Source organism: Phalaenopsis equestris, unplaced genomic scaffold, assembly GCF_001263595.1.
Source record: "Phalaenopsis equestris unplaced genomic scaffold, ASM126359v1 Scaffold000765, whole genome shotgun sequence".
In the NCBI taxonomy this organism is placed as follows: domain Eukaryota; kingdom Viridiplantae; phylum Streptophyta; class Magnoliopsida; order Asparagales; family Orchidaceae; genus Phalaenopsis; species Phalaenopsis equestris.
Genome location: NW_018165205.1, coordinates 819,419 through 836,676, shown reverse-complemented (window position 1 = coordinate 836,676; position 17,258 = coordinate 819,419). Strand labels below are relative to the sequence as shown.

General features: G+C 35.7%; 1 protein-coding gene across 1 annotated transcript; it reads right to left on the bottom strand.

Annotated features, from left to right (window-relative positions):
• Positions 1-3,548: 3,548 nt before the first annotated feature.
• On the bottom strand, positions 3,549-13,230 carry LOC110031064. The gene is made up of 9 exons (XM_020734099.1): positions 12,765-13,230; positions 12,368-12,683; positions 12,034-12,266; positions 7,493-7,541; positions 7,150-7,384; positions 5,900-5,952; positions 4,326-4,795; positions 3,928-4,243; positions 3,549-3,826 (listed from the first exon to the last, which is right to left on the bottom strand). Exons 1-9 carry the CDS (start codon positions 13,109-13,111, stop codon positions 3,584-3,586), a joined length of 2,262 nt encoding a protein of 753 aa, XP_020589758.1. The 5' UTR covers positions 13,112-13,230; the 3' UTR covers positions 3,549-3,583.
• Positions 13,231-17,258: the final 4,028 nt, after the last annotated feature.

Genomic DNA, 17,258 nt, shown 5'->3' with positions numbered 1-17,258 from the left:
TAATTTGATGTTACCATATGTTGTTTCAGGTACATGAGGTGTATTACTTTCATTGTGTAGGATGGATATATTACTTTCATTGTGTAGGATGGATATATTACTTTCATTGTGTAGGATGGATATATTACTTTCATTGTGTAGGATGGATATATTACTTTCATTGTGTAGGATGGATATATTACTTTCATTGTGTAGGATGGATATATTACTTTCATTGTGTAGGATGGATATATTACTTTCATTGTGTAGGATGGATATATTACTTTCATTGTGTAGGATGGATATATTACTTTCATTGTGTAGGATGGAAATGAGGTGTTCCAGAAACATGAAAACTGCTATACCACTTGTTACAGAAATTTGAATATTTACATACATACCACTTGATTCTTTACATATTTGCTGAAACTTCAAAGGCATGTAGAAGCATTCGTTTGTTGTTCATACATTCCCCATATCAGAAAAAATGTCTCAGATTTTTTAAAAATTTGAAACATCTTCGATATGGAGAAATGTCACTGTAAATCTCATTTGAATGCCAAGATATGTGACTAGTGTCAATTAATAATGAAGTGGCTAGCAGTAAGAGGCAAGCAAGATCCATATAACAGAGTTATTGGCTGAAAACATAGTTATTGGCTGAAATCAATTCACTTGCTGAATTTAATGCCATTAACTGAAACCATTTGGAATAATTCTAATGAGCATTGTGTCTCAGATTTTGAGGAGAACATATGGATGATATTATATGGTCATACACTTGTTACAGAAATTTGAATATCTACATACATACCACTTGATTCTTTACATATTTGCTGAAACTTCAAAGGCATGTAGAAGCATTCGTTTGTTGTTCATACATTCCCCATATCAGAAAAAATGTCTCAGATTTTTTAAAAATTTGAAACATCTTCGATATGGAGAAATGTCACTGTAAATCTCATTTGAATGCCAAGATATGTGACTAGTGTCAATTAATAATGAAGTGGCTAGCAGTAAGAGGCAAGCAAGATCCATATAACAGAGTTATTGGCTGAAAACATAGTTATTGGCTGAAATCAATTCACTTGCTGAATTTAATGCCATTAACTGAAACCATTTGGAATAATTCTAATGAGCATTGTGTCTCAGATTTTGAGGAGAACATATGGATGATATTATATGGTCATACACTTGTTACAGAAATTTGAATATCTACATACATACCACTTGATTCTTTACATATTTGCTGAAACTTCAAAGGCATGTAGAAGCATTCGTTTGTTGTTCATACATTCCCCATTTCAGAAAATATGTATCAGGTTTTTAAAAATTTGAAACATCTTAGATATGGAGAAATTTCACTGTAAATCTCATTTGAATGCCAAGATATGTGACTAGTGTCAATTAATAATGAAGTGGCTAGCAGTAAGAGGCAAGCAAGATCCATATAACAGAGTTATTGGCTGAAAACATAGTTATTGGCTGAAATCAATTCACTTGCTGAATTTAATGCCATTAACTGAAACCATTTGGAATAATTCTAATGAGCATTGTGTCTCAGATTTTGAGGAGAACATATGGATGATATTATATGGTCATACACTTGTTACAGAAATTTGAATATCTACATACATACCACTTGATTCTTTACATATTTGCTGAAATTTCAAAGGCATCTAGAAGCATTCGTTTGTTGTTCATACATTCCCCATATCAGAAAAAATGTCTCAGGTTTTTAAAAATTTGAAACATCTTCGATATGGAGAAATGTCACTGTAAATCTCATTTGAATGCCAAGATGTGTGACTAGTGTCAATTAATAATGAAGTGGCTAGCAGTAAGAGGCAAGCAAGATCCATATAACAGAGTTATTGGCTTAGAACATAGTTATTGGCTGAAATCAATTCACTTGCTGAATTTAATGCCATTCACTGAAACCATTTGGAATAATTCTATTGAGCATTGTGTCTCAGATTTTGAGGAGAACATATGGATGATATTATATGGTCATACACTTGTTACAGAAATTTGAATATCTACATACATACCACTTGATTCTTTACATATTTGCTGAAATTTCAAAGGCATCTAGAAGCATTCGTTTGTTGTTCATACATTCCCCATATCAGAAAAATTGTCTCAGGTTTTTAAAAATTTGAAACATCTTCGATATGGAGAAATGTTCTGGCAATTGCTTCTCTAATGATATTTTGCCTGGTGATATGAGTAATCTTACTATTTTCATATTTCAGAAGCAATAGTTTTTTGACTAATCATATGTATAGACGACTAAGCAATAATTTGATGTTACCATATGTCATGCTTGCAATGTGATATGCATAATCCATAATGTCAAGGTCATATGCATAATCTGATTTGAACCAACAGAAATCGGGTAGAGATGAAGAAAAGAATGGCCGAATTGTAGCATGTAATAAAGATACTCCTTTCCCAAATCCATATTGTAGCATTCAATAGAGATGCAACGGATAATGTAAACAATTTTTTTGTAAGACGTTTCCCAGTAATGGAAGTTCTTTGTGAGACAGATGCCAAATCAAGAGAAGTTTTAGAAGAATATGTTAACTACCAAACAATCACTCGCAAAACTCAGAGATCCGAAGCAATAGAAGCAGGTACATGTAGAAGAACCAAAAAAAATTCATCGATCCATAAAACTCACGAATCCAGATCTTACCGGAGAGGGAAAAAGAACGAGAAATCGAGCCCTAATGATGCTTTCGTTCGGAGAGGGAGGAAGCGAGGGGAGAGCGCGAGGGAGATCACCAAGGGCAAAAGAAGGAATTGCAGCCCTAACGCCAACAGCCAACGCCGAACGCAGGAGGCGCCCCGCGATCCGCATAATGAAGAAAAACCGAACCGCGGGACGCAGCGTTCAGAACGCCGCCGAACGAACGCTCGAAACAAACGGGTAGGCGGCGTTCTGAAAACGCCACCGTCGATGAAAAAGCTGTGCCAAACAGGGCCTTAGTTTAGTATAACCGACCAGAGGACCATCAAACACCAACCGACAGCTTGACTCATTTCAGTCGGACGAAAAAGTTTTCATTTACAAATAGGTGGATCATTTTATGAGAAATGACTATTCTTTGGATGTGATTAATAGACAAATTAGGATTCAACCACTTGTCTTTTCAAAGTGAAAAACTCATTTTCATGTAAGGCTTTATTGGGGGGATGTATACAGCTATTGAATGCATTAATATATGCGCGTACGTAGAACAATTATTTTTAACTCTAAACCAAGCAATTGGTGAGGAAAAAATATTATTATATGAGAAAAGCTTTTATTATAAGTGTATTATTTTTTTTTTCTATAAGTTTAGTTTAATAAATTAAACTTCATTTGCAGAACACATCAAAATCTTTTAACAATATCATTAAATATTTCTTTTGATGGGTTCTAATTCAAAACAAATAATAACAATCTTACAAGGCAGAGAATAGCACAACAATACCCAACCAGAAGCTCACACTCGCACACACACATAAAAGTTAAATATAAAAAAAAAAAAAAAAATAACATATTTGGTTCCCGGGGTAGAAGGGGTAGACATGGATGCGAGGATTGAATCGATATCTATGGTTGCAGAAGGGATAGGATCTCACCCGCCCTAAGACCCGTTACCATGCACTTCATGCGGTATTCACTATAAATATAGTTCTGGTAAAGCTTGGGGTGATCAGCATCAATAAACGCGGGTTCAGCCTCTATGTTGTCGTCTTTAGGTGCCAGCAGAAACAGAGAGATGGTGATTCGTGGCAAGGCTTTCTTGCACACCACCCTGTGCTTCACATTTTGCAGTCTTCCATTGCTCCAAGCCTTCACAGTTATCCATATAATTAAATTAATCAATTTGTCAAGCCGTGCAATTTTACGACATAACACATAAATTATTGAAACGGAAAGAAAGTAATGATTACCTTTCCGACGTCGCCTATGATGACGCAGAGGGTTCCAGGAACAGGATCGATGGAGATAAAGTTGCCGTTAGTATCCATGATCTCGAGCCCCTCAACGCTGTCATCATCTTGCAAAACGGTCATAAAACAAGAGTCGGTGTGAACGGGAAGCCCGAAACGACCAATATCCTCAGGACTAAACTTGTAAGAGATTAATCTTGAGTGGCAAGGCCATTCCTTGAAAGAGTAGCCAACCAAACCCTGGCTCTCTGCTACTCTGGAAGCTATATCCATCATTACCGCATGGAGTTTCTCGAAATAATCGGTGATAATTTCGCTGCATGCATGCGTGCATAAATGTTCGTCCTGGTTAAAAGAGTAAAAATTTAATTTTGAGATGTATGTAAAGCAGACCATACCGTTGGTGCAGCGAGGCGTTGGAAAGAGAGCAGAAAGAGTGAACGTCTGCTGGTGAGGAGGCGTCGTGGATGCCGAATGACTCGAAAAAGGGAATTTCAGGTATGTAGTTAAGGGGAACGTAGCCGCCTTCCAACAAGTTTTGGGTGACGTTGCGAAGCTTAAGGTCTTCGGGGATCTGGAACAGTGATCGGGTTGTATCCTTCATATCGGCCAGAAGCGACAGGGGGATGCCATGGTTGATGACCCTGAAGCAGCCCAGTTTGGTTGCTGCGGCAGAAAGTTTCTCCAGCTCAGTGGGGAAGTTGGCTAGATCTATCACTGGAACCACAATCTCTTCTTTCCCCATTAGCTGCCGGAGATCTGGATTGCCAGACGTGCCTGGTGACTGCGATCTCAGAAGCGGCCGGCAATGAATTGGAATTTTAAGAGAGGTGCAGTCGAGTAGCTGTTCTCGTACTACTCGCACAATTGGTGATAGAGAGATTTATAATCCAAGGGTAATGGAAGAGTGCGTGATGGTGGGCCTTCCTTCCGGCAAAGCGATGAGGCTCCAAAAAAAAAAATCGGCGTCCTTACTTTAACAAATTAATTTACAGCTAATACATTATTTATTTATTTTGCTTTACTGGTAGGTCAGGAACGAATCTCTCTCTCTTAATATTTCACATATTTTATATTTTTATTTAATATTTCACCTTTTTTATATTTTATTATAATAAATTTAATATTCCAGCTAAACATAAAACAAGAGTAGAATCTTAAATGTGGTATCGAATTTCATATATATATATATTAAAATTTGATAGCCACCAAATTTGAATAATTCAACATTTAAAGTTCGAATTTAACAGCTAGTTGCACTACTAAAAAAACTTTAAATCAAGCCCCCCAAAAAAAAAAAAAAAAAAAACATGACATTTGTTGCATTTACACGCATACCACCCAATTTTTAGCTGCTTACACCACGTAAACTTTAATTTTTACATATAGACCACTCGAATCATATGTATTTACATCTCTTATCACATGAATTAAAATTATTCGTATGGCAACTCATATGATCTTGTTACAATAGATGATGTCATTTTGATTTCCATTCTAACCTGAAAAGAATTATAAAAAATTTCTTCCATATTAACAACATTTACATATTTTTCCTGACCAGCCCACACATAAGAGTAATCAATTCTATCATTAGCATAATCATTTTCTAAACTTTGGAGATTAAATTTAGCATCATGAACAAGAGTATGTAAATTACCAAAAATATTCCATTTCCAGGATCTAAGTTTAAAAGCCAAGTTTTTTTGTAATCTCCAAAGCTTGGAAGCAGCATTACCAACATAATTAGTATACCAATTATCATTAACAAACTGAAAAAATGAATTATATAAAATCCACATGTTAAGAAATTTGAATTGATAATTTTTTTTAATATCAGATTTCTTAACATAAAGCAAAATAGGAGTATGATCAGAACAAACAAAAGGGAGATGGATGACTGAAGTTATAGGAAAAGTAATAAACCAAACATTATTGACCAAAAAATGATCAAGTCTTTCAAAAACTTTACCTCTATGCCAATTAACTGAATTTCCATTAAAACCAATGTCACTAAGACCGGCCCTACATAAAGCATTATTGAAATTATCAATTAAATTTCTGTTAGGGTACTTACCACCCTTACTTTCCTCCACAGATAGAATAACATTAAAGTCACCTCCAACAACCCAAGGACTATTATCAGAAATATTAAGAAAATAAAGGCTATTCCAGAGTTTGGTTCTAAGAAGACTATAACAGCCAACAAATACTATAGTAGCAAAAAAAACTAACATTGTCGTAACTAATTTTTAAATGAAGAAATTGTAAATGATCAATAATAACTTGAACATTAATGTTTTTATCCCAAAAGAACCAAATCTTGTTACAGCAGTTAGCAACAAAATTGAAATTTTTAAATCTATTAATAATCCTATTATTATTATTAACATCAACCGTATTAATTATGAGCATCGGAAAGATCATGCACAATTGGCATAATAGAAGCAACAGATAAAACAAGCATAACCGTAGCCTCATTAAGCAATAACATAGAATCATTATTGATGTCAATAGAAACATCTACCGTATTAATTCCTTCAGGAAACATCTTTTTATTGGTTAACCCAATATACAAACCATGTTCAAAAAAAAAATTCCCAAAAGGAGCACGTCTATAAGAAGGTTTCCTTAATTCAGGATGCACAAAATAGAAAGAATTAAAATTATGACAAAAAATACAACAGTAGTACAATATTGAGAAACGAATTCTATTTCAACATTATGTCAGTATCCATTATTCTCACTATTGATCCAGATTTGATCATTACAAGGGTGCCAAAACATCCATTTCAACTAATATTCTAGCCATTGAAGGTCTAGAACAAGTAAGAGTAGCATTATCCACTTTTAAAGGAGTACAAAAAATAGTCCTTAAAGAGTAAAGAACTTTTAAATTAAACAGATGTAATTTAAGACCAAGGAACCTAAGCCAAACAGGAACGATTGGAGGTTCTTCTTTGGGATTAAAATCTTGAGTCCATTTCAAGATTTTCATATTAGTTTTATCGATTAATAAAACTTTCCTAGAAAAAATAGAAGTGTAATTATCAATTAATAAAACTTTCCTAGAAAAAATAGAAGTGTAATCTTCCTCTTTCTCAAGCTTGATCATCAAATGTCTACCATCCACAAAGCCAATTTTCCAATTTCCACAAAGTTTAAGATCCGCCAAAAACTTTTTGATATATTCCATTTTAGGGTGAGCAAAGGAGAACTTACCTATCAGAGTGAATCGTAAAGACTCAACAAACAGATTTGTGTCTTCCTCAAGTAAATACAAAGCTGGCTTACCATTTTTCCGAGATGCTTTATTCAAAAGTCCAACCTGAGAAGCATCTACAAGCTGATCTTCAAAGATCAAAGGGAACAAAGCATTCCCTAAAACATTAGATTGACTCACCACAACATCCTGAATAGAGGGTCTCCCAACCAAAGGAGAAGCCATCTCGAAGACCTAACACAAAGTTAAGTCAAGCCAGTGCAAAGAAAGGGGAAAATAGAGAAACATTGTACGCGACAAGAAAATCTCATCTCGAAGAAACCCTTGTTACCTTATCGTTGCCTCCTCAAGGATCGGTGAGGAGGAACGCCGGTCTTCGGGGAGCTTCGGGCTGAAGAAGGAGAGGTGCAAGGATTTTTTGAATAGAAGTTCAAAACCTATGAATCGGTATTGACTGTCTTTGTGGCCATACCACTACCTATCGATGTTGCCCGTCTTCGCCATTGTTGTCGACTGCTATCACCCACCGCCTGTTGGTAGTTGTTGGTACCAGTCACCTCTTTTACCTACCAGTCGTCGGCCGCCTTCAATTCTCTTCATGTCGACTACTCGCTCATTTTTGTCATTGTATTTTACATTATTTTTATTTTACTTCAAATCAAACATAAAATATTTTTCATTTATTTTACACATGTATCAAATAGCACTAAAATATTTCAAATACAACATGTTACTTCTACTTTATATTAATATATTTTTTATTTAATGATAAAATAATAATAAAGTTGGAGGCTATATGGGGAGTCAGAGGACACTGCTTCATTTGGTGATGTGTATTTTTCCATAAAAAATTATTACGTGTGGTTGATTGCACGTTTGACGTCCGTTTGTCTAAACCGTCCGGATGCGACCACGTTGCGATCCACAGCAGTCAATCCAAACCATCGTCCGAACATACAATGACGGCACATAATAATTTATCCCAAAATAGCACAAGAGTGGAAATCAACCAACAAGGCGGGGGAGATCTTTAAAGTCTCCAAAAATAACCTCTTTATTTTAATGTGACTAATATTTGAAAATATGACAATAGTGAAGGTGAAGGATCGATATAGTAAAAATTATGCAGCATTAAACAATTCAACAACTTTCTAGAAGATAATAATAATTATTATTATTATAATAATAAATGTAAATATAAAACCAAAAAGGCATTAACTTAAATATTAATATTATGCATTTTGAAAGTAGGGAATAAATTTTTCCCAATCGATTTTTTCCTAATATCAAATATAATATACTAAAAATAAAATATGCTGAAAGTGATCATCATTTTTTAGTGGATTTTTGTTTAGGGTTAAAATTAAAAAAAAATAAATTAATAGCTAGAATACAACGTGTAAAATTATATTATAATAAAAATCTTAGGATCTTTAAATAAAAAAAAATATAAGCTAGTCATTCATCAGAGTAAGTTTCTTAGAGAGGTCATCGATTCTCTTTTCATGATAAAAATAGCTGCCAAGTCAATCCGGAAATTTTCTCACGCAAAATATCATAACAGTAAAAGCAGTGATGCGTATAGTAAATTATCTTCTTAGCATGATATAAGGATTCAACACAAACTCAAGAAAGAGAAAACAACTAATAATGACATCAGAAAATTTTATATGTAAAACACATAAATGGAAAATCCACTGACATCGCTGAAGAGTTCTACTATAAAAAAATGATTACAATTATAATCACTTATCTCACATACGAGAAAATATTACTTTGTTTTCCAAATTACAATGTCGACGGGTGGCAACTGATAGCGATGGGCGGCGTCCGACCGGTGATGGTTGACGACGATCGACGGTGGTCGACGAGGGCAGGAGTTCTCGAAGGCGGTTGATGGTTGTCAATGACGGTCGACGGATGTGAAAGATGGTCGACAGTGGCCGACTGCGGTCGACGGTAGTCGACGACTATAGGAGTGGTCGACGGCCATAGTAGTGGTAGACGGCGGTCGGGGGTTGTCGGGGGATAGCGCTCGGCGATAGTCGATGATGGTCGACAGAAGTCGATGGCGGTGGCTGGCGGCGGACGACGATAGGTAGTTGTTGAGGGTGATGGTCGATGACGGTTGGCGTTGGTCGACTACGGTTGGCGATGGTCGACGACAGCATGTGAGGTGTTGGACTTCGGTTTTTTCCCAAAGCTTTATGTTCTTTCTCAAGACGTAAGTTCTTCTCCTCCTCATGAGAGGCGTGGGACTTTATTTATAGAGTTTTGAGTGCAATTAATGCACAGAAATGAAGCACTTTGATCGCACGGCTCGGAGGGCTTCTCTCCATTGAACGTCATTTAATAAACACTTAGTCTCTTAATGATGTCGGAATTGAATGATGTTGAGTTTGTTGGATTCGTCTTGTCAAGATGCTTAGTTTGACTATAGACTCGTCAGAATAGACATTCGTTTGACCTTCCAAATGTGTCCAAAAAACTTTCAAAAGCTGTTTAATAGCTGTTTAATGGCTTGATCTGATTAATGGCTTGATCTGAGCATGATTTGGTTCAGATTTGACCAATTTTGATAACATTAGGTTCTCTTATTGTGCTAGTTAGTTTGACTACAAGTTTGCTGAAATTGGCGTTTTAGATAACTTTTTATCGATGTTTGAATATTTTTTGCCTCCGGATCCATGTTATGCCTTGAGATTCATGCCGGAGGATGGAAATTTGTTGGAGGTGTATTCAACATGCTTACATCTTTCAAAATGCTCCTGGTTGGTTCAGTGCATCTTGTGTCATATCATTTAGCTCCGATAAATTCTTTACAAATTGCATTCATCAGCTGCCCCTTCTAATATTAGATATTTTTATTTTATCATGTATTTTTAATGTTAAAATATGTTTTTCACTTAAATATAAAATTCATTCCACCTTCTAAATTTTTAAAATAATTAATTTGTGAGATGACAAAGAAAATTACTGGGCCTATCTTTGAATTGTTGTGAAAAATAATTGACAATTAAGCTAAAAAAATATAAACGAGAGAAACACATAGACAAACAGATTTATGTGGTACGGCAAATTAATTATGTTTACGGAGTTGTAGAAAATTTTAGTACTTAAAAAATTAAACAATGGATGCTTTTAATTACAAGAGCTCGTATCAAACTTCCTTCTTCTCCTTCTTCCTCTCCAATTTCCACTGCCCGTGCCTCCTTTCTCATTCCCTAATTTTCGGCCGCTCCCTCCAGCCTTCCGCTGCTCGCTGCTAGCAAAGCTTTGGTCACCAAGCGAAGCTTTTCCAAGGTTCGATTGTGAGCCAACCGAGGACACCAACGAACCGGAGTGCTTAGTGCAAGAACGGGCAAGAGGGGCAAAGTGGATCGAGCTCCACAATACTCGACATGAATCTATTTCTTGAAAATCTCTTCGAATACTTTGTGGATTGAATAGTTAAAGTTGGCTAAGCTTTCCAAAGGTGTTCATTCATCATCGGAGTATTTATATAAATGTTTAAATTTACTTGAGTAGTAACTAAAAGATTATGGATGGGCAACATTTAACGAAGAGACCGCAATGTGTCGTTGCATTAAGACAATAAATACTTTGTTTCATATGCTTTTATGTTTGTAAGATGTAGTATTAAATTTTGCCAAGGAGCTGTTTAATGTGACGCAAAATAGATGTAAAATAAATTGAATACATGAATTTTATCTTTTTATTGTTTAGTAAGTAATAGAATAAAAGCAAAATAAATAATCAATAGTATTATTGCGTTTTAAAATATAGAAAAATTTTGGTAATAATAACCTGCTCAAATTTGAGTGAAGAGTTATAAGTTATTTTACAGCGTCGTTATATTTGGAGCTGTCGGTTGTTAGAAACATAGGCTTGGCAAAGAGAAAAATCATGTCTATCAAGTCTAAAATAAATAGAGAAATTGAAGGTAAGAAAAATAGGCTTGACAAAGTTAGCATTGAAGGCATTCCTTATTTTTAGTAGAATGAACATAAATTAAGGATTTTACAATGATATGGTGGGAATAAAAATAATGTTACGTAAAACTATATCCTAAATTTAGCTTTTAAGTGTATTTAGCTATATATGTATTTAGTTATATATATATATATAACATTCAAATCTTTAATATCATATTAAGACTATGACAATTATTTATGTGCATATGAAACACATTAGCACGAATCTCGAGGAGATTTAACAGAAAAAAGACAGGAAAGTTCAACTAAGGAGGAGAGTCCACTAGTAGAAGACCAAATGACTCACTTAACCAGGAACACCTCTTCTAAATTGTGGCTATAGACCGACTAAATACAGGTCATTCAAGCCAAGTATTAAGGCTCACTAAACCGAGTAGAGGCATTGACTTGCCTCTCGGCACACCCCAATTGAAAGTAAGAGTTCAGCATCGTGAGATGTCACACTAGTGTCCCGTTGATTCCTCATCAAGGCCTACAAATTGCCCATACGTAATCAACAAAGCATTTTGAAGGGCTTCCTCATCAAGGAACAAGCTATCCGTCGAATTACGGTAATTCGGACTCTGCACGATAACACAGTCTTATTATGTGAGAAAAGCTTTTATTTATATGTGTATTATTACTTTTTTCTATAAGTTTAGTTTAATAAATTAAATTTCATTTGCAAAACACATCAAAATCTTTTAACAATATCATTAAATATTTCTTTTGATGGGTTCTAATTCAAAACAAATAATAAGAATCTTACAAGGCAGAGAATATCACAACAATATCCAACCAGAAGCTCACACGCGCACACACACATAAAAGTTAAATATAGAAAAAAATTACATATTTGTTTCAAGACGCAGACATGGATGTGAGGATTGAATCGATATCTATGTTTGCAGAAGGGATAGCATCTCACCCGCTCTAAGACCTGTTACTATTGTCTGCTTGCGATATTCACTATAAATATAGTTCTGGTAAAGCTTGGGGTGATCAGCATCAATAAACGCGGGTTCAGCCTCTATGTTGTCGTCTTTAGGTGCCAGCAGAAACAGAGAGATGGTGATTCGTGGCAAGGCTTTCTTGCACACCACCCTGTGCTTCACATTTTGCAGTCTTCCATTACTCCATGCCTTCACAATTAGCCATTTAATTTAGTTAATCCATTTGTCAAACCGTGCATTTTTACGAAATAAGACATCAATTATTGAAACAAAAAGAATGTAATCATTACCTTTCCGACGTCACCTATGATGACGCAGAGGGTTCCAGGAACAGGATCGATGGAGATAAAGGTGCCGTTAGTATCCAAGATCTCAAGCCCCTGAACGCTGTCATCATCTTGTAAGACGGTCATAAAAGAAGAGTCGGTGTGAAGGGGAAGGCCGAAACGACCAATATCCTGAGAGCTAAACTTGTAAGAGTTTAATCTTGAGTGGCAAGGCCATTCCTTGAAGGAGTAGCCAACCAAGCCCTGGCTCTCTGCTACTCTGGAAGCTATATCCATCATTACCGCATGGAGTTTCTCGAAATAATCGGTGATAATTTCGCTGCATGCATGCGTGCATAAATGTTCGTCCTGGTTAAAAGAGTAAAAAGTTAATTTTGAGGTGTATGTAAGCAGAGCATACCGTTGGTGCGGCGAGGCGTTGGAAAGGGAGCAGAAAGAGTGGACGTCGGCGGGTGAGGAGGCGTCGTGGATGCCGAATGACTCGAAAAAGGGAATTTCAGGTATGTAGTTAAGGGGAACGTAGCCGCCTTCCAACAAGTTTTGGGTGACGTTGCGAAGCTTAAGGTCTTCGGGGATCTGGAACAGTGATCGGGTTGTATCCTTCATATCGGCCAGAAGCGACAGGGGGATGCCATGGTTGATGACCCTGAAGCAGCCCAGTTTGGTTGCTGCGGCAGAAAGTTTCTCCAGCTCAGTGGGGAAGTTGGCTAGATCTATCACTGGAACCACAATCTCTTCTTTCCCCATTAGTTGCCGGAGATCTGAATTGCCAGACGGGCCTGGGAATGCGATCTCAGAAGCGCCCGGCAATGAATTGGAATTTTAAGAGAGGTGCAGTCGAGTAGCTGTTCTGGTACTACTCGCACAATTCGTGAAAGGGAGATTTATAATCCATGGGTGATGGCAGAGTGCGTGATGGTGGGAATTGCTTCCGGCGAAGAATCGGCGTCCTTTAACTTTAAAAAATTAATTTACAGCTGATACTTTATTTACCTAAACTTTAATTTTTACATATAGACCACTCGATTATTATACATTTACATTTCAAATACTTAAATTAAAATTTGACATATATGCTAGTCAATTCTTATAAATAAGCAGTTTAATTTGGATTAACTTGATCCACTTCAAAAATTCTTCAATCAAGAAAACTAGGGACATCTACGATTTGTGTAAGATGATTCTAATAACAGTTTATATGGTCCAGATACAATGTCATTTAGATTTCCATTCTAACCCGAAGTAGATTAAATTTGATCAAAAGAAAAAAATTACTCCTACATTTTAGCACTTTTCTCAACGAACGTTGAATTAATCCAATTATTTATTGAGAAAATTGCATGCATATCACGTACTTTTTATATATTTACATATATAACACCTAAATGTAGATATTTTTATACATAAAACTTTAGTGTCATAATCACATCAAAAATATACATTAAAAGGTGCATTTCACTTTAAACAGGTTAATATTAGTGGTATTGGCTGCCGTTGTGGCTATACCACTACCTCTCTATGTTGCACGTCGTCATTTTTTTTGCCGACTGTTGTCACTTATCGCCTGTTGCGAGTCGTTGGTGCCAGCCACCTCTGTTACTTGCCAGCCATCGGCCACCTTCAGTTCCCTTCATGTCGACTACCCGCTCGTTCTTGTCATTATATTTTATGTTATTTTTATTTTACGTCAAATCAAGCATAAAATATTTTGCATTTATTTTACACATGAATTAAAGAGCTCTAAAATGTTCCAAATAGAACACATTACTTCTAAATCATACTAATATCCTTTTTATTTAATGATAAAAATAATAATAATAGTTGGAGGATGTATGGGGAGAGAGAGCATGCCGATTCTTTCGAAGAGGTGTTTTTTTCATGAAAAATATTATGTGTGGCTGATTGCAAGTCTGTTTATCTGAATTGTACAGATGCGGCCATATTGCGATCTACAGTGGCCCATCCAAACATCATTGGAACATGTGATCACCACATATAATAAGACCGCGCAGATCTTTAAAGACTTGTAAAATAACCTCCTTATTTTAATGCTAAAATTATTCGAAAATATGACAATAGTGAAGGTGAAGGAACAATAAAGCAAAAAAATTATATAGCATTAAGCAATTCAACAACTTTCTAGATGATGATAATAATAATATTAATAATAAATGTATAAATAAAACCAAGAAAGCCATTAACTTAAATATTGATATTACGTATTTTGGAAGTAGAGAATAAATTTATGTGGATTGATTTTTTCCTAATATCAAATAATATACTAAAAATAAAATATGATGAAAGTGGTCTTCACTTTTTTTTTATTTTGAGTGGACTTTTGTGGAGCAAGAAAAAAATTAATAGCTAGAATAAAGCGTCAAAAATAAAATTATAATAAAAATCTTAGGATTTCTAAATAAAAAATATAAGCTAATCATTCATCATAGTAACTAACTTGAAGTGGTCATCCATTCTCTTTTCATGATAGGAATAGCGGCCAAGTCAATCCCTTGATATTTTTCTCACTGAAAATATCGTAAGAGTAATATTAGTGATGAGTGCTAGAAAATTTGTGACAATAGAATACTTTAACTTGGTATAAAGATTCAACATATATTGAAAAAAGAGAAAGCAACTAATAAATTTTCATGTAAAAAACCTGAAAAGTGAAAAATCAAAGGTTCTAACCCACCTGAAAAGTTTCACTATCAAAAGCTGATTACAATTGCAACCATCTATCTTATAGGCAGGAAAGTGTAAATAGTTTTCCCAGTTGTTGTTGTGTTGGAGCCCGATCCCGTCCCTCCTCCCGACTCCCGCGAAACGTCACGATCCCGTTTTCCCTCTGTCGTGATACATGTTCCCTCTCCTCCTGCTTCCACATTCGTGAATTCTGTTGTTTTGCTATAAAAGTTTCGTGTGGCTCTCCTTTAGCGCTAAGTCACAGTGCAACCCATTTGAGTTTTTCTTCGAACTTCCACGGGATAGTGGAAGGGCTTCCTCGGGATAGAGAAAGAGAAGTGCAAGCAGTGTGTGTGCTTTGCAAAGGAAGAAAGAATGAAGAAGAAGATTGTTCTCCCTTGGCTTCGTCTTGGTGGCTTGTGGCAAAAGAGAAATTGGGTTTATTTCTCTTGTAAGTTTGTCTTCTTCGATGTATGTTGGTGTAGAGTTTCTTCGATGTATCTCAGTGTAGAGAGAGAATAACAGAGAGAGAAGAAGAGAGTGCAACTAAGTGAGAGATTCCTCTTGTAAGTCGAGACGATCGATTGGTGTAAATTCCTCAAGTAGTAAAATCTTCTGCAACTCCGTGCACGTAGGCAATCTGTCGAACCACGTAAATCTGTGTGTTCCGCTGTGTTACTGTTTTCTGGTGTGAATTTGCTCGCTCTATTTTCGCTCCGTCAAAGATCGTTCTCCTATTTGATTTATATATATAACACATCAACTGGTGTATATCTCACAACATTTATAATGTCAACGAGAGGCGACCAATAGCGATTGAAGGCATCCGGTCAGTGGCCGTCGACGACGATCAGCGTTAGGCTACAACAGCAGAAGTGTTCGACGAGGTCAATGGTGGTCAACAACGGTCTGCGGCGGTCGACAACAACAGAAGTACTTAGCGGCGGTCAGCAGTGGTCGAAGATGGCATGCGGTGGTCAATGACGACAGGAGTGGTTGACGGCGGTCGATGGTTGTCAACGGCGATGGTCGATTACTTCGTTGGATTTGAGTGAATTCTACATTCACAATTTTACGTAAAGTGCTATTGGCTGTCATTGTGGCCATACGAGTACCTGTCGACGCTGCCCGTCGTCATTGTTGTTGCCGACTGTTGTCACCCACCGCCTGTTGTAAATCGTTATCACCAAACACCTCTGTTAGCTGTCAGTCATTGGCCACCTTTAGTTCCCTTCAAGCCGACTACCCAGTGGTTCTTGTCAATGTATTTTATATTGTTTTTAGTTTAAGTTCAAATCAAACATAAAATATTCCATTTTGCATTTATTAATTAGCTCTAAAATATTTCACATACAATACATTACTTCTACAATATATTGCATTTGGTGAGGTGTTTTTTTTTCCATGAAAAATCATTAGTAGTGGCTGGTCGCACGTCCGACGTCCATCTGTCTGGATGTGGCCACATTGCGATCATGACATGAAAGATATTTTGACCATCCGAATGTAGCCACATTGTGATCCATGACGGCCCATCCAAGCCGTAGTCCAATCACGCGATCACCACATGCAGTAATTTCTCCCAAAATAGAGCAAGTGGAAATCAACTAACAAGGCGGGGTAGATTTTTTAAGACTCGGAAAACAACCTCAATATTTAATGCTACAAATATTTAAAAATACTATAATAGTAAAGGTGAAGGATGGATAAAGTAAAAATTATGTAGCATTAAGCAGTTAAACAACTTTATATATTAAAATAATAATAATTATTATTATTATTATAATAAAAGTATATATAAAACCAAAAAAAAACCAATCGATATTATGCATTTTGAAATTACAGAATAAATTTATGTCAATTGATTTTTTTCCTAATATCAAATAATATATAATAAAAATCATCATTTTTTCTTTATTTTGAGTGGATTTTGGTTGAGTAAAAATTAAAAAAATAAATTAATAGCTAGAATAAAGCGTGTTAAATTATATTATAATAAAAATCATAGGATGTTTAAATAGAAAAATATAAGTTAATCATTCATCATAGTTAACTAACTTAAAAGAGGTCATCGATTCTCTTTTCATGATAAGATTAACGGCCAAGTCAATCATTTGGAAATTTTCACACTCAAAATATCATAACATTAATAGCATTGTTGTCTCCCGAAAAATACGTGGCAGCAGAATAGCATAATATTATCTTAGTGTGG